The sequence below is a fragment of the Suricata suricatta genome, chromosome 5 (assembly GCF_006229205.1).
Source record: "Suricata suricatta isolate VVHF042 chromosome 5, meerkat_22Aug2017_6uvM2_HiC, whole genome shotgun sequence".
Classification (NCBI taxonomy): domain Eukaryota; kingdom Metazoa; phylum Chordata; class Mammalia; order Carnivora; family Herpestidae; genus Suricata; species Suricata suricatta.
In genome coordinates, this window is record NC_043704.1 from 60,335,343 (window position 1) to 60,358,833 (window position 23,491).

Sequence of the window (23,491 nt, forward strand, 5' to 3'; positions counted from 1 at the left end):
ACTGGTATGCTGCAGTATGTATGAATTAGTAATCTGCCTGGCCCAACTCTGACTTTAGGAAGATCTACTCTGGCACCCAGTGGCCAGATAGGTAAGTGACACCAAAACAGGAATTTTTTCCCCCTTTTCTTTCACCTGCTCCTCCTATAAGAATGGTCCTCAAAAAGAAGCTTCCTTATTGATCCTATAAAATTAACATTAATGATAAGTTACATACGGAGTATTATATCTCATATAAACTGTGTTCATATCTAGAAATAAAGAATAACAGCAGTGTAGTTGCTGTATTGCATGTTAGCCCTGATCACATTTCCTCCTTCCTGATGTCCCTTTAAAGACTAGTTTTACAGCAATAAGACCTTACATGTAACATTTAGCCTTCCTTTGTGGAGGTTTTCTTTAAGGTGCATGCGATGACTTTTCCTTATTAGATTATCATTAGATAATAAGTACTTCTGTTGCTTCCCCTAAGTAGATTTCAAAATTTCGGGCTTATTATCCATATTAAGTGGGTATTATAATGAATTTATTTTTTATTTTCTGGAAGTTGTGAGGTTATGAAGATACTTGAAGTCAGTTAAGCGGGGAAAATAAGAAAGGTCAAAAGAAGAAAACCATCCCAGGAAATCTGTGTGTGGATTTAGTGAAGTTAGATAGATGGCAGATTATTTTACACCAGACATTTTATTTAAAATCATAATTTTTTTTCTTTTGCCAGAATGTAAAAATCTTTATTTTGCAATCATCATAGTCTTAATTGATTCAGAAAAGAATCATCAGTGGATGCTAAAATCATTGGTTAAAAGATTGTCAGGAAGCAAAATAATCTCAATCTTTGATACACAGTCTCAGGGGATCACTTGTTAATTACATAGAAAGAAAAATAACTTGCTAAAAAGGAAACCTAGAATCCACCAACTTAATCAACTGATTCAACTTAATATTACTAGTAAAGAAACAAACTGATATCACGTCACTTATTTTAAAAATGACTAAGAGCACATCACCACCTATGTAGCATTTCTACATGTGTTTGTTTTTGGGTTTTTTTTGTTTTCTTCTAATGTTTTTAAATTTTTTTATAATAGTTTATTGTCAAATTGGTTTCCATAGAACACCCACTGCTTCTCCCCATAAGTGCCCCCCTCCATTACCAACCCCCTTCCTGCCTCCCCCTCCCTCTTCAGCCCTCGGTTTGTTCTCAGTATTTTATAGTCTCTCATAATTTGTGTCCCTCGCTCTCCTCAACTCTCTTTCCCCCTTCACCTCCCTATGGTCCTCTGTTAGATTTCTTCTGTTAGACCTATGAGTTCAAACATATGGTATGTGTCCTTCTCCACCTGACTTATTTTGCTTAGCATGACACCCTTGAAGTCCATCCATTTTGCTACAAATGGCCATATTTCATTCTTTCTCATTGCCATGTAGTACTCCATTGTATGTATGTGTGTGTATATACACACACACATATATATATATATATATATATATACACATACATACATCACATCTTCTTGATCCATTCATCAGGTGATGGACATTATTTAGGGTCTTTCCATGATTTGACTATTGTAGAAAGTGCCGCTATGAACATTGGGGTACATGTGCTCCTATGCATCAGCACTTCTGTATCCTTTGGGTAAATCCCTAGCAGTACTATTGCTGGGTCATAGGGGAGTTCTACTGATACTTTTTTGAGGAACCTCCACATTGTTTTCCAGAGTGGCTGTATCAGTTTACATTCCCACCAACAGTGTAGGAGGGTGCCTGTCTCTCCACATCCTCACCAGCATCTATAGTCTCTTGATTTGTTTATTTTAGCCACTCTGGCCAGTGTGAGTGGTATCTCAGTGTGGTTTTGATTTGTGTTTCCCTGATGATGAGTGATGCTGAGCATCGTTTCATGTGTCTGTAGGCAATCTGGATGTCCTCTTTGGAGAAGTGTCTGTTCAGGTCTTCTGCCCATTTCTTCACTGATTACTCGTTTTTCGGGTATGGAGTTGGGTGAGCTCCTTGTAGATTTTGGATACTTGCCCTTTATTCGATATTCCATTTACCACTATCTTTTCCCATTCTGTCAGTTGCCTATTAGTTTTTTAGACTGTGTCCTTAGCAGTGCTGAAGCTTTTTATCTTGATGAGGTCCCAATAGTTCATTTTTGTTCTTGATGCCCTTGCCTTTGGAGATATGTCGAGGAGGAAATTGCTGCGATTGAGGTCAAGGAGGTTATTTCCTGCTTTCTCCTCGAGGGTTTTGATGGTTTCCTGTCTCACATTCAGGTCCTTCATCCATTTTGAGTTTATTTTTGTGTACAGTGTAAGAAAGTGGTCTAGTTTCATTCTTCTGCATGTTGCTGTCCAGTTCTCCCAGCACCACCTATTGAAGAGGCTCTCTTTTTTCCATTGGATACTCTTTCCTGTTTCGTCAACGATTAATTGGCCAAACACTTGTGGGTCCAGTTTTGGGTTCTCCATTCTATTCCATTGGTCCATATGTCTGTTTTTGTGCCATTACCATACTGTCTTGATGATGACAGCTTTGTAGTAGAGGCTAAAGTCTGGGATTGCGATGCCTCCTGTTTGGTTTTCTTCTTCAATATTACTTTAGCTATTTGGGGTTTTTTGTGATTCCATACGATTTTAAAATAGTTTGTTCTAGCTTTGAGAAGAATGCTTGTGCAACTTTGATGGGGATTCCATTGAATGTGTACATTGCTTTGGGTAATAATGACATTTTAACAATGTTTGTTCTTCCAATCCATGAGCATGGAATGTTTTGCCATTTCTTTGTGTCTTTTTCAATTCCCTTCATAAGTCTTTTATAGTTTTCATCATACAGGTCTTTTATATCCTTGGTTAGGTTTATTCCTAGGTATTCTATGGGTTTTAGTGCAATTGTGAATGGGATCAGTTTCTTCATTTCTCTTTCTGCTGCTTCATTATTGGTGTATAGGAATGCAACCAATTTCTGTACATTGATTTTGTACCCTGCAACTTTACTGAATTCATGGGTCAGTTCCAGAAGGCTTCTGGTGGAGTTGATCGGGTTTTCTATGTAGAATATCATGTCATCTATGAAAAGTGAAAATTTGACTTCTTCTTTGCCGATTCTGATGCCTTTTATTTCCTTTTGTTGTCTTATTGCTGATGCTAGGACTTCCAACACTGTGTTAAACGACAGTGGTGAGAGTGGTCGTCCCTGTCGTGTCCCTGATTTCAGGGGGAAAGCTCTCAGTTTTTCCCCATTGAGGATTACATTGGCTGTGGGCTTTTCATAAATGGCTTTTATGATGTTTAAGTAAGTTCCTTCTATCCTGACTTTCTCAAGGGTTTTTATTAAGGAGGGAGGCTGCATTTTGTCAAATGCTTTTCCTGCATCTATCAACAGGATCATATGGTTTTTTCTTTTCTTTTGTTAATGTGATGTTTCACATTGATGGATTTGCGAATATTGAACCAGCCCTGTAACCCAGGAATGAATCCCACTTGATCATAATGGATAATTCTTTTTATATGTTGTTGAATTTGATTTGCTAGTATCTTGTTGAGTATTTTTGCATCTGTATTCATTAAGGATATTGGCCTATAGTTTTTTTGTTGTTGTTGGGTCTGCCTGGTTTAGGAATCACAGTGATATGTGCTTCGTAGAATGAGTCTGGAAATCTTCCTTCCATTTCTATTTTTTGGAATAACTTGAGAAAGATTGGTGTTAACTCTGCTTTAAATGTCTGGTAGAATTCCCCTGGGAATCCATCGGCCCTGGGCTTTTATTTGTTGGGAGATTTTTGATAACTGATTCAATTTCTTCACTGGTTATGGGTCTGTTCAGATTTCTGTCTTCTCGTTTGAATTTTGGTAGTGTATGTGCATTTAGGAATTTGTCCATTTCTTCTAGGTTGTCCAGTTTGTTGGCATATTAATTTTTCATAGTAATCTCTGATGATTGCTTGTATTTCTGAGGGATCTGTTGTAATAGATCCATTTTCATTCATGATTTTGTCTATTTGAGTGTTCTCTGTTTTCTTTCTGAGGAGCCTATCTAGAGGTTTATCAATTTTGTTTATTTTTTCAAAAAAACCGACTCTTGGATTCATTGATCTGTTCAGGTGTTTTTGTGGATTCTACCTTGTTTAAATCTGCCATGATCTTCATTATTTCTCTTCTATTGCTGGGTTTGGGGTGCTCTTGCTGCTTCCTTTCTAGTTTCATTAGGTGCTCTGTTAGGTTTTGAGTTTGCGCTTTTTCTAGTTTGTTGAAATAGGTCTGGATTGCAATGAACTTTCCTCTTAGGACTGCCTTTGCTGTGTCCCAGAGAATTTGGATTGTTGTATTTTCATTTTCATTTGTTTCTGTATATTTTTTAATTTCCTCTCTAATTGCCTGGATCGCCCAATCATTCTTCAGTAGGGTAGTTTTTAACCTCCACATTTTTGGAGGTTTTCTAGACTTCTTCCTGTGATTGATTTCAAGATTCATAGCATTGTGATCTGAAAATGTGCATGGTATGATCTCAATTCTTTTGTATTTATGGAGGGCTGTTTTATGACCCAGTATGTGATCAGTCTTGGAGAATGTGCCCTGTGCACTCGAGAAGAAAGTGAATTCCCTAGCTTCAGGATGCAGAGTTCTAAATATATCTATTAATTCCCTCTGTTCCAGTGTGCCATTCAGGTCCATTGTTTCTTTAGTGATTTTTTTGCCTGGTTGCCCTATCCATTGTTGTAAGTGGGGTATTAACGTCCCCTGCAATTAGCACATTCTTATCAATAAGATTGCTTCTGTTTGTGATTAGTTGTTTTATGCATTTGGGAGCTCCCGAATTCAGCACATAGATGTTTATAATTGTTAGCTCTTCCTGATGTAGAGACCCTGTAATTATTAACTAATGTCCTTCTTCATCTTTTGTTACTGCCTTTACTTTAAAGTCCAGTTTGTCCGATATACGTATGGTTACTCCAGCTTTCTTTTGGCGTCAAGTCGCATGGTAGATATTTCTCCATCCCCTTACTTTCAATCCGGAGATGTCTTCAGGTCTAGGGTGAGTCTCTTGTAGACAGCAAATAGATGGATTTTGGTTTTTGATCCATTCTGCTACCCTGTGTTGTTTGACTGGAGCATTCAGTCCATTTACATTCAGTATTATTATTGAAAAATGTGGGTTTAGATTCATTGTGTTCCCTGTAGAGTGCATGTTTGTAGTGATGTCTTTGGAACCTTATATTCCTTGCTACATTTCCCTCATAGAGTCCCTCTTAGGATTTCTTGTAGGGCTGGTTTGGTGATTATGAATTCTCTCAACTTTTGTTTATTTGGGAAAACCTTTATCTCTCCTATTTTGAATGACAGCCTCTCTGGATAAAGAATTCTTGGTTGCATATTTTTCCTGCTCATCACATTGAAGATTTCCTGCCATTCCTTTCTGGCCTGCCAAGTTTCAGTAGATAGGTCTGTAACCACTCTGATAGGTTTCCCTTTGTATGTTAAGGCCCTTTTTTCCCTTGCTGCTTTCAGAATTCTCTTTATATTTTGCCAGTTTCACTATGATATGTCATGCTAAAGGTCGGTTTATGTTACATCTTAGGGGAGTTCGGTATGTCTCTAATTTCAATGTTTTTCTCTTTTCCCAGATTGGGGAAATTTTCGTGTATAATTTGGTCTAGCACCCCTTTCGTACCTTTGTCTTTTTCTTCCTCTTCAGGAACTTCTATGATGCAGATAATGTTCCGTTTGATTGTATCGCTCAGGTCTCTGATTCTCCTTTCATGCTCCTATATCAATCTCTCTCTCTTTTTCTTGGCTTCTTCCTTTGCCATAACTGTGTCTTCTAATTCACCTATTCTCCTCTCTGCCTCTTTAATCCGTGTTTGGCAGCCTCCATCTTATTATTCACCTCATTTATAGCCTTTTTTAACGCGTCACAGGTATTTTGAAGGTTCCTAGTCTTTGTATCAGTATCTTCTCTGACAGCTTCTATGCTTTTTTCAAACCCAGTGATTAATTTTATGATAACCATTCTAAATTCTTATTCAGTTATGTTGCTTGTGTGTGTTTTGAGCTGTTCTGTCCCTGTGATTTCTTCCTGGAATTTCTTTAGAGGAGAGTTCTTTTGTTTTGTCATTTTGGCTAGCTTTCTGTCTCTTGTCAGTTTTAAAAGCTCTTTCTGCACTGGGCACCTGTTAGCATGGCTCTATTAAAGGAGGCTCTTTGACTGTCCAGGGCCTGTCATTTCAGGATATGTTCTTTTAATGGTGTCTCTCAGTTTCTCTTGTTGTGCCTGTAATTAATATATTTCATTACTCAGGGATATTTGAGGCTTTCCACTATGTGTGCTTTGGCCTGTTTCTTGAGGTAGCCCTGAAAAGGAAAACAGACAGACATACAGGGAACACAAGCACGCAAACACACTGACAGATCTGGTCAGCAAACAAACCAAATGGGAAAGGGAAAAAAAGGGAGCTGGAAAGAAAAGAGAGGACAGGAAAGGAAAAAAAAAAAAAAGCTGAGGGCACAGGGATAGCCAGAGATAAAGGACAGTATGAGAGCCTAAAACCTGCAGAGGAGAGAGATAAGAATGAGATAAGGGAAAAATATCTGGATGATAAGGGTTGATCTAATCACAGCAGTGCTTAAATGTTGGTCTTTCCCAGACTCCAGGGGAAAAAGGGAGAAAAGGAGGAAATAGGAAAAGAGAAAAGAGAAAACAGGGAAAAAATTATTTAAAAATTAAAAATAATTAGGAAAAATTGAAAAAAAGTAAAAAGAAATAGCACAAAAAGAAGAATCCAGCTCTCCAGTGTGGATGGGCATGGTTCAATGTAGGTAGGGCGGATCTCAGGGCCTGTTCTCTGTGGCCCCGCCTTGGTGGATGCCAGGAGAAGAATGGTGGCGACTCAAGTCCCTCTCAGACCATGCGTTGCCAGCCACTCTCTTGATTCCAACCTCCCCATAATACTGGCGGGTCAAATTGTTTCAGTTTTCTAAGGTTCACTAGGCCTTCAAATCCTAGTCCACCCACTTTAATGTTTCTGCCAACGTTAAAATAACCTCTGGCAGCCAGGCATCTTTCTGGTCAGGACTGTGCAGGGGAGCTGGAGGGCCAGCCCTTCCCTGGTTCCACCTAAGGTCTGTGGGCTGCCGGGCCCAGTGGAGAACAAGACTGCTGAGGGGATCGGATTTCTCTCCCTGCGCGCAGCGGCTGCAAATGGAAAGTTTGTCTCTCCGCAGTGCCACAGGCTGAGGGCTCCTTTCAGTCTCTCCTCTTCCCCTCAGCTCTGTACCACCCTGCAGGCTGGATCACAAGCAGCTCTCAAAATTCTGTGCCAACCTGCACGGCTGTCCAGCGCGCTCTCAGCCCTGCATGGTATTGTGCATTCTCTGGACCCATGCTGTCTGCAGGCCCGGGGCTAAGTCTCTGGACACTCTCTTTCCCAGCTCCGCTTTGAGCCGGAGCTCCCTCCCTCAGCGTCTCAGTTCCCAGTTTACTCACTCAGGCATCCATGAGGCTGATACCAATAAGGGGTCAGTGCGCGCACCTCCGCTCCTGGAGATCAGAAAGTTGTGGTTTTAATTCCTTTCAGTTTGATGGTTGCAGCTGTGGGGAGGTAACAGTGTTCCCTTCTTCTCCGCCATCTTGCCACCCTGTGCTCTAAAATCATAGTATTTTGATCTACCATTGTGAGCAGGCTGAGTGAGAAAATCAGAGGATTTCCCTTTTTTCTCTCTTCTGCCACCTATAAATTGTAACCTTTGGGAAGGGGGCCCTGGACCATTCTTAAGGAGAGAGTCCCTCTAGACTCATGTGTCTTCCTGAGATATCTTACAGACGGGCCTGAAACAATGAGTATGCTCCCTTTGATGTGGAGTTTAACTGAAGCTCATATAGGAAAAGTTACCCTAGAATCTGCTTTGACTGTTTCACTTTCAAATGTTCTTACTCTATTGTAGGCAGTTTAGAACCCACCAAAATTGAAGGGAGCCTTTTTAGGGATATTTCTGTACTTCCAGAAATGGGTTCTGGGCTGCCACCCCCTGAACCAAATGCTGACTGTTGTGTTTAATCTGTTAAGCCATATATGAACTTAAACACTTGATATATAATACTTCACAGAACAAGCTGTAGAAGACCCTTGTTTATCTAGAGTTCTATTGCTGATAGGCTTTCTGCAGATTATTAACTACATGCTCCGTTTTGGGTAGAGGTTCAGAGAAATTGAGAAGGTGCTAGGAGTTTCCTGGAGATGAAGATGAGTTGCTACGCTGTATACACATCTGCAGGTACAAGGAAATTGTGGTGTATTTTTGGCCAAAATAATATTTCTGTTGCTCTCAGGATTTACTTTTTCATCTGCCCTGCTCTGTCATGCCGTGGATAGTCTGTGGAACATCTGCCCCAGGAGGTAGAGCCTTGAATGGAAGCTGACAGACTGGCTGATGGCATGACACCCCTGGGCTGTGTCATGACAGAATTAACTTTAGTTTTAATTGCTGGGGTTAGAATTTGGTGTGACAGGGTGCTCTAACCAAAGTCACTGATGTTGAGAATGAAAGCTAAGTGAGGCAAAGGTTAGGCTCAGGGAGCAGCACAGAAGAATAGCAACAGTGGAATCCATGGTCTAGAGCTGACCAAGATGAGTTGGAAACTCATGCAAAGAAAAATAGGAATCAAGTATCAGGTGATGCTTATTCATAAAGGTGAGGACAAGTAGGCCTCTGGAGAAAGCTCAGAAAAAGCCATGAAATAGTCTAGCACGTCAGGGAAGGGCCATGAGACTAAACCAGGTAACCCTGACATTATCAACTGAGTCAGGCTTTTGCACAATACTCTCAAACTGAACTTGGTTTTTTCACATGTAAAGAAAGCCCTCAAACTATGTCAAGAAGACAGCAGGTCTCTAGTTTTTAAGAAGATATAGGATAGAACAAATTGTGTGTTCTTAGTTACTCAATTAAACACATCTGCTTTTCTTGCATACCTACCTAGTACATTTTTCATGAACTCTCAAAACACTATCAACATACAGTTTTAGGTTTATTCATGCCCATGTCCTTCTCATATTTATTTATCTGACTCACTTTTCCCATCATTTCCACTGGCCACTTTCAAACTGATAAGTTTGAATATTTTCAATTCAAGAAATATTTCTTCTTTATTAGAAAGAGTTACCTGCTCTTGGGTCGAGTGGTGCTCCTTTCCCTACTTGAAAACCGGTCGCTAGCTTCACATGTCACAGCGGAATCACTGGTGATGTTACTTGGATAGGAGGCATTTAAGTACTGTGAATGTCATAAATAAATAATCCCAGATGGAAATCGTTTATTTCATGCTCTTACTTCCTTGAGTTAATCACCAAAGGTGTTATTAAGTTCCAATAGTAATGCTACAAATTCCATTTTATCAGTCATAATACACAACAGTTGATCTAATAGTGGAGTTTAAATGAAATATGAAAATGTGTTGAAATGTTTATGTGAGTGTAATTTGTTTCCTTCATAAACAAGAAACTTGCTTTTGAAAAATTATAGTTTAAGAGCTCCTTAGAGAAATGACTGCTTCTAGGGCTGATGTGGGGAATATGCAAAATGAAGCTGGAGTTTATTGTAGGGCCAGAGATAAAGAACTGCTTCAAAAGAAAAAAAAAAAAATGAGGAACATCAAAAGGGCATAGGAGTCAACCTGAAAGAACTCCTAATGGCCAAAGTAAAAGAATTTGAGCAACAAAATAAATAATGATAGCATTGGATTATAACCTAAAGTATAAAATAACTATTCATGAGTCCATACTGATACAAATGATCAAATAAATATGCAAATGGGGGAGAAAGCACAAGTCTATCTTACAGCCTTTTGAATCATATACATCCATACTCCCCCTTCTAGTAAGTGGAGCTTAATTCTCCTCCCCTTGAGCATAGGCTGAACTTAATGACGCATTTCTAACAAACAGAATATGGAAAGGTAAAAATGGTAGCTTCACAGTGGAGGACCCCTCGGACACCACCTTAACCAGGTGATCAAGACCACCATTATCATGAGTCATGCTGCTCCTCGGGATCCCCTGAGTTTGATGAGCAGGGCACTTCACCTTTGTGGCTGTTCTTCCCGAAATCCAGAGCCCCAGTCTAATCAAGATAAAAGAGATGAACCCAAATTGAACGGCATTCTACAAAATACCTGACCAGCGTTCAAGTGTGTAAGGCCATTAAAAAACAAGGAAAGAGTGAGGGACTCTCACAACTGGAGGAGACGAGGGAGATAAAACAATGAATTGCAGTGTGGTATTTTGGATTGGATCCTTGTACAAAAAAAAGGACATTGCTGGGAAAGGGTAACAATAGCACCCAACTTCATTAATTGTAAATCTAAAATTATTCCAAAATAAAAAGATAAAAAATATGGTTGCAAAATGGAAGTTTTATAAATAAAAATTAACCATAAGATACTTTTTAAAAGCATTTTCAGTAGCCTTTCATTCAAAAATAGTTACCACTTATTATGTGGCAAATACATAATGTATATAGGTGTTTAAAATTGACATGGTCCCGACTCAGATGGAATTTAGAGTCTTACGCAGGAGAGAGGCACTGAACAAGTCAACAGGCCAGTAAAGATAATAATGATAATTCAGGATAAGTTCATGAAGAAAATGAGCAAGATTAAAAGAATCATCTATACTTGTTTGTTTTCCTTGTGAATATCTGAATTATGTTTACAATGAACATATATATATATACATATATGTATATATATATAACTTCCATTTCAGAAAAAGCTATTTCTTAAACCTAATTGGGAAGTTATCTCAGAAAACCTTAGTACATTACCTAGTTTCAGTGATTTATTTCTCTGCTGAAGGAGCCATTATTTGAAATTGCTGTGACTAGCTTTTGCCTACACAAAGTATTGTTGCAGGGAGAAGGTAAATCAATATCTGCCTGATATCCCTAAGTTCTTTGTACCTGTAGCAAAATAGAGAAACAAATCATTTGATGAGGGAGAAAAAAGAATAGTTGGGGTGAAGGCAGAGCTAGAAGAATTTTTCTGATTCTTAGACTACTGCCTTTTGCTTGACCAGATTGCTTCCCATGGCTTAATATTGACAGATGGCCTGGGGCGCCTGGGTGGCTCAGTTGGTTAAGCGGCTGGCTTCTGCTCAGGTCATGATCTCACAGTTCATGGGTTCAAGCCCCGCATCAGGCTCTGTGCTGACAGCTAGCTCGGAGCCTGGAGCCTGCTTTGGATTCTGTATCTCCCTCTCTCTCTGACCCTCCCCTGCTTGCTCTGTCTCTCAAAAAAATAAAAAAATAAATAAACTATTGACAGATGGCCTATCCAAACAGTTCTTAGAGCATGATATCTGTAATACTGGGGGCTTTTGTCACAGTTTTTATTCTGCATTGATGGTGCATAAGCCTAGTCCTGAAATCATTAAAATTTCATAGTGGATTGCTTTATTCTATTTCCTTTACCAGGTTCTTATTCCTAGCTGTCTTTTTTTTTTTTTTAATTTTTCTTTTTTATTCTTCTAAGTTAAACTCCTGGACTATAAAATAGAGATTAAGTTTGTGTTGCTCTGGAGCTGTAGATTCCATTTCAGTCACTAGCCATGGAGCTTTGACAGTTCTCTCTCAGTGCCTCAGTTTCATCTATACAATGAAGATGATGGTAATACCACCTATCTCACAGGATTGCTGCAAGGATAAGATAAATGGGTGCTTGTAAGGTGCTTAGTACAATGCATGATATATAGTAATTGCCACAGAACATGGGCTGTTTCATATAATGTTTCCAGGGAATATGAGGAGAGGTGAGCGGATATGGCTTCTTCACTTGCTACCGGTAGTTTTCAAAATCATCATTACCAGGTTCCCAGAAAAATTAAATATTAGCTTTGAAGAATACTTTTCAGAAGGATTTCATAGTTGTATGTATGGTACAATGTATGGTATTGAGAATAGGTTGTGGATATAATGGTACTTGTCTTGGGGCAGGCAGCTTTAAGTCAGGTTGGAAACATTATTCAGGCTACCAAGTTGGTGAGTGCAGCAGATATTAGGTCACTCATGAGTTAATATTCGCTGAATGTGTGACCATGCAGAAATAGAATCTGCTAATTGCTATGGGAGATACATACACCCCTATATATCCTAGTATTAACCTTGTCACTTTTGAAATGCTCTTTTGAATGACATAGTACAAGAATTTGGTATCATTCAAGTTAAATATTTTTATAACTTTAGGGTTTTGATGACTGATATATTGATCATACATAGTTTAATTAAATATATATTATGTATAGTTATATACAGTACATATGTATATAATGCCAATTTAGAGTTTTAATAGTGTTTTGGAATGTGCTGATCATTGTAATCACGTTTCCATTTCGTGCCAAAACAAACAAAACAGAATCTTGAAATTACCATTTCTTAGTTTCTTCCCTTTCAGTCCTGTTTTTTGTTGTTGTTTCCCCAGAAAATATTCCTGAGAAAGATCTTCATGGAAGACTTTATATCAACCGTGTTTTTCATATCAGTGCTGAGCGAATGTTTGAATTGCTCTTCACCAATTCACGCTTTATGCAGAAATTTACCAATTCTAGAAATATAATAGGTTGGTGTTGTGTTTATCTAATGATAAATTTGGGAGAATTTTATTATCTGTTAAGAGTTGGGCCTATAAAATTGATTTATGTTGTCAGGGGGAAAAATTAGACTTTGATTTTATTTTGGTGATAGATAAACTAGTATTTAAGTATTTAAGTGTTTTGGTTAAATTTACATGTAGGCAGTATAATTGTTCAATTGGCAGATCCTACCTACAGTGAAGTTCAAGCCCTTTGAAAACTAAAACCCTATTTATCTATTAATGTAGCAGTTCAGTTATTTGAAGTTAATTTAAAAGGATTCCATTGCAGAACAATTGGATTCTACTAGGGTGTAAATTGGTACAATCACTTTGCAAAATGGTTTGGCAGTAAGCCGAACATAAAAATTCTCTATGACTCACCAATTCTACTAGTTGGTATGTATCCTTTAGAAACGGGTACCTGTGTACTCTGAGTGACACGTACTACAGTGTTCATAGCAGCATTATTAACAATGGTTGCAAAACAAAACAGCCCAAATACCCACCAGTAATAGGATGGATAAACAAATTATGTATGTTCACACAAAATAGTACTATGCTAGCAGTGAAAAAAAAACACACACACAACAAATTGCTGCTACTTGTAACAATATCAGCAAACCTCGCAGATTTAATGTTAAGCAAAAGAAGCCAGACACAAAGGAGTACATACTACGATTTCTTTATATAAAGTTCAAAAACAGGCACCACGAATTTGTGGACATAGAATCAGCACACTATTTACTGGGTGGAGAACTGGGTGGGTAAAGAGTGGGAAGGAACTTCTGGGATATTAGTAAAATCTATCTTGATCTGGTACACATGTGTATTTTATTTGTGCAAATTCATGGAGCTGTATATACACTCGATATTGCAGTGGCTATGATAAATCTCAATGAAAATACCAAAAAAGAAAAAAAAAAGATCCCAGTTAGGAAATTAGTTACACTCATAAAAAGAAGTTCACTGATTATGTGTTAAAAGTTATATTTTGGTAAACATCTCAAGCTTATAGTTTGAAACTAAATTTATCCTAAATATTCAAAAATGTTTTGTAAACTTTGGGAGCACATGGTTGAGATTGCTATATAACATTATAAAACAGTAGCAGCACGGGTTCACGTAAGTTGAGTCATTTGACATAGTCAAAGAGAAATTTATTCTATAGTCAGTTTTAAATATAATCACTGAGGCACTTTATTAACCATTAGATATTATTCTTTCATTTCAAACTTCTATGTAGTCATAACTATGTATTCATAGGTTATATCATTGATATGGATTCTAGATACAAAAAATACTTTTTTCTCATTATTCAGAGTAGTATAGCAAAGTGATTTCTAATTGATAGCTATTGAGTTTTGTAATTATGTTAAGAGCTTTATGTTTAAAAAACCTTTTTTTTTCTGTCCTAGTTTTAAGTATGTGGAATATCTGAGGAATACAAATTGTCCTCTCCACTCGGTAGTTTATATTTAACTATATCTCTTCTAAATCTATTTTGTATTTTCTTGCTATTTATGTCTACCTGGAGAACTTGATATTTCAAAAGAGTTGGATATGTTATTTTTCTTAATTTTCTAAGATGATGCTTGTCGATATTGCCCTGCCATGTTTATGGCTGCAAGACCCTTAGGAACTAGCATGTTATTCCATGCTGGTACCTAATGAAGTTTGTTCTTTGACTCACAACTGTATCAGGTATCTGATATTTATCTAGCTTCAATATGGATGACTGTAGTTGCTCTCTGATGTTATAAATGGCTTTTGGAAGCAAAGGCTTCTGGCTTACTACAAGAGTAGACAGTAATAGGAATGGTGCTATGTGGACCTACCATTCATCGGAAGTTTTGTCCCCAAAGAGATAATCTGCTTATTATCATACACCATTCTGTTATCTTCTGAACTTGTTACCTGGTAATTGAAGTTCTATTTCTTGAGAATGGGTTTCAAAGGCTTCTTTTTAAAAATACTAAGAAATGTTTCTTTTTTAATGGAAAGAGTTTTGTATAGTTAATTATTTATGGATTTAATCTTATTTCAGCACTAAAGTAAAATTTCAGCAGTACTTGACTTTTTTTTAATCGGGGAACTTTTAAATAGGTATTCTTTTACATCTTTGTTAGCATTTGTGTGACATTGCTTTTGTAACTCATAACTCAGTTTTAAGTCTTTTCATTCAACCTTTTAGTTTTGAAAATTGCAAACCTTCAGACAAATTGCATGAATAGTATAATAAAAACCCATATAGCCATTCCCCAAGATTCACCATTTTTTTAATGGTGGTAAATTGTACATACCATTTTAACCATTTTTAAGTGTTCATTTCAGTAGCATTGAACACATTCACATTATAGAGCCATCATCACCATCTGTCTTCAGAACTTTTTCATCTTCCCAAACTGCAACTCTGTACTTATTAAACAATAAATCTCCATCCCCTTGGTTCCCAGCTGCTGATGGCCACCATTCTACTTTTTGTCTCTATGAATTTGACTAGTTTAGGTACCTCAAATAAGTGGAATCATACAGTATTTGTCCCTTTGTTTCTGGCTTATTTCATGTAGCATGTCTTCAGGGTTTATTATTGTTGTAGCATGTGTCAGAATTTCATTCCCTTTTTCAGGATGGGTACCACTCCATTGTATGTATGTACACCTTTTGCTTATCCATTCATATCCATTGATGGAGTTTTGAGTTGTTTCTACTTTTTAATTATTGTGAATAATGCTGCTGTCAACACTGATGTACAAATGTCTGTTTGAGTTCCTGCTTTCAATTCCTTTGGGTATATATCTAGAAGTGGTCTTACTGGATCATAAGGCAACTCTATGGTTAGCTTTTTTGAGGAATGGCCGTAATGTTTTCCATAATGGCTACATCATTCTACATTCCCCCCAGAACAGCTGTATCATTTTACATTACTCTCAGCAATGCATAAACGTTCCGATTTCTCCATATCCTTGCCAGCACTTGTTATTTTCAGTCTTTGTGGTAACATCCATCCTAATGAGTGTGAAGACTTACCAATTTTACAACTTTATTACATCAGAAGATTCATATAGAATTCTGCAGTTTCTTTTTATTACTTTAATTAAAAAATTTTTTTTAAATTTATGTCTATTTATTTATTTTTGAGACAGAGAGAGACAGAGTGCAAACAAGGGAGGGACAGAGAGAGTAAGACACAGATTCTGAAACAGGCCCCAGGCTCTGAGCTGTCAGCAAAGAACCTGACACAAGGCTCGAACTTATAAACCACAGGATCACAACCTGAGCCAAAGTTGGACACTTAACTGACTGAGGCACCCAGGCGCCCCTACTCTTTATTACTTTAACTCAGTATATCAAAATGGCTGATGTGTCCTTGGTATATTGTATTTTAAAAATAATTTCATCCCTGATTTTTTATATCATGATGAGGTTTACTTAGGTATTGCAGGGCTTGACAAGTCCAAAATGTTGCTAACTATGTTCTGGTACATGATATTCAGTAGGCTTGCTGCTGACACTGGTGACAATACAAGTGGAAGACATACTTTTACCCTTGTTAACAGTTGCTTGTTGAATAGTGTGTAGTTTTAAAAGCAGATCCCAATGATATCTTAAAATTCTGTTGCTAATTAACAATGGATTATTTGTATAATTTTTTTGAAACAGACTGACATATGACCAAAGTAATCTTTTGAAAAGTATTTTAGAATAAATTTTGTTTCTTCTTTCATGTACAATTAAATAAATTATTATTTTTTTTACAGCAAATTCTGTATGGTGGGGATGCCTGGCTGGCTCAGTTGGAAAAACATGCAACGCTTGATCTCAGGGTCATGAGTTCAAGCTCCATGTTGGATATAGAGATTATTAAAAATAACTAAATAACTATGTATAGTTATAGTTACATAATTTTTATTCTGTATGGTTTTAGTTTTTAGATTTTCCCACATACTGAAAATGCAGCTTTAGGGTCCCTCAAAAAATCTCAAGACCTAACTGTATGAAAGAAGTTGAGTAAAATTGTCTATATCACAAAGCATTGCTTCTTTTTTTTTGGTGATGGGTAATGGATTAGATAAGGCTTCTGTATTTTAAAATGTTGACAAATAGCAGTCAAGTCTACTAATTGCCTAAGTCCATTTATGCTAACAGCATTAGATGATCTAGTCAAAACTTTGAAAAAGAGCTCATGATGCCATTACCTATCATTTGTAGTCTTTGCCTCGTTAAATGGCCTATGCTATGTCCTAAAAATATATTTCTGTTCCAAGTATGTTTCTACTCACTGTGTAGTTATTCGGCAAATAAGAGAGGATTTTAAACAAGATCTTGCCTTCAATACAGAGAAATCATCCTATAGCTTTCTTAACTTGAAGAAGGTTATATCATTATATTCCATAGCCCCCTTCTTGATTAAAGATTTTGACAGATAAGCCATTAACATTACATGATTTCTCATTACATGACTTCTCATTAACGTAATTTTTCCACAAGTTGGGATCAAGGTTTTATTGTTGCATAATGGCAAATGTCTTTCAAGGTTTAGTCCTCAGTGATGAGAATGTTAAAGTGTTGTTCTGTTTGTATTTAATAAGGCTGGTGCCATTATTTCTCTTCACAGGTACTGGGGACTTTAAAATGAAGCCTACAGATGAAACAACTTTTAATTTTTCTTTTCTAAAGAAAAGAAAAAAGTGTATTAATAGACAACAGTTTAGAAGTAAATGGATCAAAGATGGGAAAATTTCACATAAAAGAAGAGGGCCTTACATTTAACTTTACTATTTCTTGATGTTAAAATAATAACACTGTCAAAAGGATGTTAGGACTGGTCAAAAATAAAAATTTAAATAATTAAAAACTACTTCTTTCCATTAATCATCAGAGAAATGCAAATCAGAACCACAATGAAATACCATCTCACACCTGACAGAATGGCTAGAATCAAAAACACAAGAAATAACAAGTGTTGGTGAGGATGTAGAGAAAAAGGAACTCTTACACATTGCTGGTGGGAGTGTAAACTGGTGCAGCCACTATGAGAAACAGTATGGAGGTTCCTCAAAAAACTAAAAATAAAATTATCATTGATCCAGTAATTCCACTATTGAATTTTTACCCAAAACAATGAAAACAGTAATTCAAAAAGATATATGCACCCCTGTGTTTATTGCAGTATCATTTATAATAGCAAAGATATGGAAGTAACCAAGGTATCCACCAACAGATGACTGGATAAAGAAGAGGTGGTGGTTGTGGTGGTGGGTGTGTGTGTATATGTGTACAAACATTATCTATCTATCTATTCATCTATCTATCAATCTATATCTATCTATCACTGGAAGGGAGGTGTATAGGCGCATGCGTGAAATAGGTGAAGGAGATTAAGAGTACATTTACCATGATGAGCACTGGGTGAAGTATAGGACTGTTAAATCATTATATTGTACACCTGAAACTAATACAACACTGTATGTTAATTATACTTTAAAAAACCCTACCTCTGATTCTATTTCAAGTCACACTTTTGAGAGTTTTAGAACCAACTCTTTACATTTACTGTGATTAGATGTAGTGTCCACCCCTTGGAAAGTAGAACCTGGAGGCGATCAACTGAGAACCATGACCTACACTATAGTCCTTAATAATCCACTTACAGGAAAGCGAACCACTGCCACTGAAAAGCAGGTATGTTTCCTCCATCAGTATTCCAAAAGAATCATGTATGTGGGAAGAGAGAAGCCTGTCATAGTCACTGGTTTACAAGACAATTTAAAGAAATAAATGGCAAAAAAAAAAGGTGGGGGGAGGAGGGGAGGAGAAACTGTTATAGATTAAAAAAAGGCTGAAGGGGCATATCAACCAGATCAACCGATCCTAATTCAAACAAACCAACTAAAAATATATTTGGGAGATTTAAGGAATTACTAATTTTTTACATGTATTAATGGTACTGTAGCTATATTTTAAAGAATAGAATATCTTTTAAAGAGACACACTGAAGAAATAGATACACTGGTAAATTTATGAATAAAACTATACTGATGTCTGGGGTATCCTTTAAAAGTAATCCATCCAGGCAGAGCATGGTGGTAGAGGGAGGGGGTACAGGTGAAGCAGGACTGGGTAAGAGTTAACATTGTTGAAGCTGGTTGATGAGTTCATGAGGGTTCATTATACCTCATTTTTACTCTTGTGTTTGTTTTAACTTTTTCATAATAAATTTAATAAAGAACATTACTGGAATCTGATATATGGGATCATGTCAAGAGTTATAGCCAAATAACTAGAGGGGTGCTGTGATGTATGGGAAGAGATGATAAGATATTCAGTGCTCTACTCAGTGGCTGGTGTGTCATTGTCTTTATAGTAGAGTTTGTGTTTGACCAATTTGTGTTGAAGTATAGAGTATCTGTTCTGCAAATAGAAAATATCTTAACATGTGAACTGGTTATGCTATTATGGTTTTTGTCCAGTGTTTAAAAGGACTTATTTAAGAAAAGCTTGGTATTTTGATGTTGGGGAATCTTTGATAACGTTACAGGATAGGTAGAAAGGTTACCGTTAAAATGAGGAAAAGTTTGGCCAGTAACCACTCCAAATCCTGTTTAAGAAAAGCAGTGTTTTCTTTGGTTGTTCCCTTCCTTTGCTTTTTTATTGAAGTATGATTGTTAAGTATTTATGAATTTTGGGGTCAGTCCTTGCTTCATTCAGTTTGAATTTTGAATTGTTCCCCTAATCAGGAACATTTAAAAATCTTTATACACTAATAGCATACACAAGAGACTCTCCTCCTCATACCTAAAAGAAAGAAAAAAAAATAATTGTACAATGAAATGAGAGAGAGGCAACAAATACTATTTCTGCAGGTCCCATCTTCTCAATTCATAGATTGTATGGCCAACATGGAGGCTCTTCTGGCTTTGCATATAGGCTTCTCATGTCTTTTGTAATTTGTGAGAAGAAATTCTAGTATATATGTTCTAAATTGGCAAGGAATTTGATATATTAAACTTGAACATGCAAAAATATGTTTTATTTTATTTTGACAGACACTGTATAAAGAAAGTCGGGAAGCACAGTTTTACTTGGTAGATTCAGAAGTACTGACACATGATGTCCCCTACCATGACTATTTCTATACCCTGACCAGATACCATATCATCCGATCCTCAAAACAGAAATGCCGGCTGAGGTGAGCTATCCTAAATGAGTGCTTTAGTCAGGGTAGGTATTCTGGAACCTATCAATCCTAAGATCTTAGTAGTGGCCTTAGACAACCAAGCTTTATTTCTTGCTCAAATTATGTGTCCACCAGTGGTCAGCAGAGGGTGGGGCTCCTTACTCAAGGCCGCAGCCACTGAGCACTTTGACATCGTGTAGCTGCACCAGCCAGACGTGTGTTGTTTCAGTTGCTATAGGAAAAGAGAGATGTGGAACGGCGTTCATCACCCCATGGCCAGAACTACTCACAGGGCCTTGTTTAATGTCAAGGCAGCTGTGAGTTCTTAAGGAGCACATGGTGAGCAAATTGCTGCAATGGGAAATAAAAAATGTTGGAAGATAGTGATGGGCCACTGTGTGCTTTGCCTGGTCTTAGTTAATGTAGTTACTTTCACTTCATTTATGACCACTAGAAATTTTTTTATATAAGGAATTTAGAAAATTTAGAATTTATTTTGAGCCTTTATTGCTGTTTAAAGAAAGAAAATCCAGGGCTAGAGAAAGGAAAGAAGAAAATGCCAAGTACTTAGAAGGAAAATTTCATGAAATTATTAGCAGCATATAGTAATTTTTTAACAAGTGAATACATTTTCTTTCATAGTCTTAATGACAGAGTCCTTTGGCTTTCCAGTGGATATAGTCTTACATTTAGATTATAGATAGAACTATAATAGAACTAAATTATTTCCTTTAAGTAAGCTTTTTTCCTCCTTATTTTATTAGAGTTTCTACAGATTTGAAATACAGAAAACAACCATGGGGCATTATCAAATCTCTAATTGAGAAGAATTCCTGGAGTTCGTTGGAGGACTCTTTCAAACAGCTTGGTTTGTAAATTACTTGGTTTATCTATTACTTGATTTATCAATCAGAACAGATTGATTCCTCATTTGGATTCATAGCAGATGATGTTGAATTGACTCCCACTGAAGTGGTCCTAACTACTCCACTTGGAATTTGGAAACTTTTAATTTTCACTGGTCTAACAAACACTCCTATTATGCTTATTATACGTCAGACATGTTCTGTATGCTTTATAAGAATCAACCCATTACAACACTGTGCGGTAGGTACTATTATTTTTTTTCCATTTTGCTAAAGAATAAATACTGAAACAGAGAGGTTAAGTGACTAGTCTAAGATCACACAGTTAGGCGCTGTCACATTCCCTGCAAGGAGCCAGGAAGGCTGACTAGTGAGAGACTGCATAACTTATCATAAATATGCACTTTTGTTCGTTGGTGGCCCCACCTCCACTCACAATCCTTATCAATGCAGCTTCTCTGGTTTATGCAGGCCCACTTAGCAATGGTAACACGTTCCTGTATGGAGTTGCTGGAGATGGGGACTGGAATGGGGGAAGTGATATAGTTGTCTGTTTGGATGTTCCTTAAAATAAAACATGAGAAAAAATACAGATATATACATGAACATAATTCTGGTTAAAGAAAAGCTGGGGGTCAGTCAACTCAGGGTAAATGAAGGCTTAATTATTTAGTTTGTTGATTATTTTTTCTGGTCTTCTCTCTTGGCTATTCAATATTAAGCTCCTAATCAAGAGCAAAGAAAATGAAATTCAAAAATTAGTTTGGCCACTGGATAATGAGCTTCTAATAAAAAGTCTGGTGAAGGAAAGGTCAAAACAAATGACAAAAATGAGGTTTTCAGGTTGTTTGCAGATTTTTCTTACCAGTACTTACTTTTTTTGCAAACCCTCATTTATAAACTAGGACTATCATATGCTCCTCCTTCCTTTGATATTGACAATCAAGTACCACAGTCTTTCTTGGAAATCTTTCTAAGGATCCAGTGTAAATGCGTAGCCTGTTGTTGCCATAACTGAAATCGTTATGTTAATATTTAATATAGCACATGGTGAATTTGCTCTGATGGTCCCATCATTTATTAATACAGTTCATTCTTCTTAGAATAGTGAAGCCTCATTATAGGATCACTTTACCCTCCAAAACTTTTTATTAATAGTAAGGTTTGAATCTAGGCCATAAGAACCTAAGTAACAGTTAAAGAAAGTTACCAAGGCTTTAAAAAAAACAAACTGAAGGAGCCACTGGGTGGCTCAGTCAGTTAAGTGTCCGACTTTGGTTCAGTTTCATGATCTTGTGGTTTGTGGGTTCAAGCCCCGCATTGGGCTCTGTGCTGACAGGTCAGGGCGTGGAGCCTGCTTTGGATTCTGTGTCTCCCTCTCTCTTCTCTTCCCCTGCTAATGCTCTGTCTCTACCTCTCTCAAAATAAATAAAACAATTAAAAAGATTAAAAACAAAACTGAAAACAAAAAAACCCCTCCCCACCCTCACATTTTATAGTCAAGAAGGTTTCTCTGCTGTCTAAAGTTTTTTTTTTTTTTCCTTCTTAGAATCAGACTTATTAATGGAAGAATCTGTGTTAAATCAGTCCATCGAAGACACTGGAAAACTTAGTGGCTTACGAAGGAGAAGGCGAACATTCAACCGAACAGCAGAAACGGTTCCTAAACTTTCTTCTCAGCGCTCTTCTGGAGACGTGGGCTCGGATGCCAAAGGGGATATTTCAGGTGGCTGTTACGTAGCAAACAGATGAAAGATTTTAGTTTACTTACAGGAAGCAGTATATGTCTCATTTATAGGACATAGCAGTTAGGAGGTTTCCCTTTTTTCTCTCCTTTTCTGATGTTAATCAAACTCAAGTTCCTTCAGTATAACTAATGTGTAAATGTAAAGAAGCAGATGCAAAATGGCATGCATATGGCCAATAGATGTATTTTATTGGGCCCACATGGTATTTTAAAAGGTGACCGTTTTTAGGTAAAACCTCACATCTGACGGCTCTGGACCTAAATCCCTTCACAGCAACAGTGAAGCTTAGTAGAAGCTGTGCCCTTAGAGCATGTGCCCCTGAGTCATCCGTCCCCACCACTGTCCCTGGCTGCTGGCCGTTTCACTCGTTAACTTCCTACCTAGTCTTTACAGACACTTGACTTCTGCCATTGAAAGTACTAAACTGATCATATGCTTTTAGTCCTGTACCTGTCCGGTCCAAGCCAGCAAATTGTGAAGATGGAATTTGACTCTTATTGTCCCCATTCTCAAATTTGAAGATATCTTGCCTCTCGTGTTACTCCCTGTCTCTTAGAACTATCCAACCGTCATCCTTCTCAGCCTACATTACCAAATCCTCTTCTAAGGCTTGTAGCTTCGTGTGAGTGTTTATTTGAATTTAAAAGTTTGGGCAATAGAGAACAGGTGAGGATGATTAAAAAATTTAAGGAGGGAAGCATTGTATATAAACCCAACTCAAATATTATTTGCAGAGATGGAATTTAGCTAGAGATCATACATGATGCATTGAATTGCTTATTTATTTAGAGTAAATTAATTGTAATGTAGGCCAAATTTGCCAGACTGGCATAGGTTTTCTTTTTGTAGGTTTGTTTCACATTAGTCAGGACATTAGAAATCAAAAAAGGGTGCTGGAAATTTACCCTATATCGAATTGTTTTTACAATTCTTGTACAAAATTTCTTCTCCATTTCTTTTCAAATGAAATTATATATATATTTTTAAATAGTTTATTGTCAAATTGGTTTCCATACAACACCCAGTGCTCTTCCCCATAAGTGTCCTCCACCATTACCACCACCTCTTCCCCCTCC

General features: G+C 37.1%; 1 protein-coding gene across 1 annotated transcript in view; it reads left to right on the forward strand.

The window, feature by feature from the left end:
• Positions 1–23,491, forward strand: part of GRAMD1C (GRAM domain containing 1C) — a 67,379-nt gene that overhangs the window by 34,033 nt on the left and 9,855 nt on the right. Inside the window, exons 7-11 of the mRNA XM_029939325.1 lie at positions 12,472–12,609; positions 18,188–18,306; positions 19,671–19,813; positions 20,566–20,669; positions 22,217–22,393. Of these exons, the coding sequence (XP_029795185.1) occupies positions 12,472–12,609; positions 18,188–18,306; positions 19,671–19,813; positions 20,566–20,669; positions 22,217–22,393 (681 nt within the window). The remainder of the gene's footprint in view (positions 1–12,471; positions 12,610–18,187; positions 18,307–19,670; positions 19,814–20,565; positions 20,670–22,216; positions 22,394–23,491) is intronic.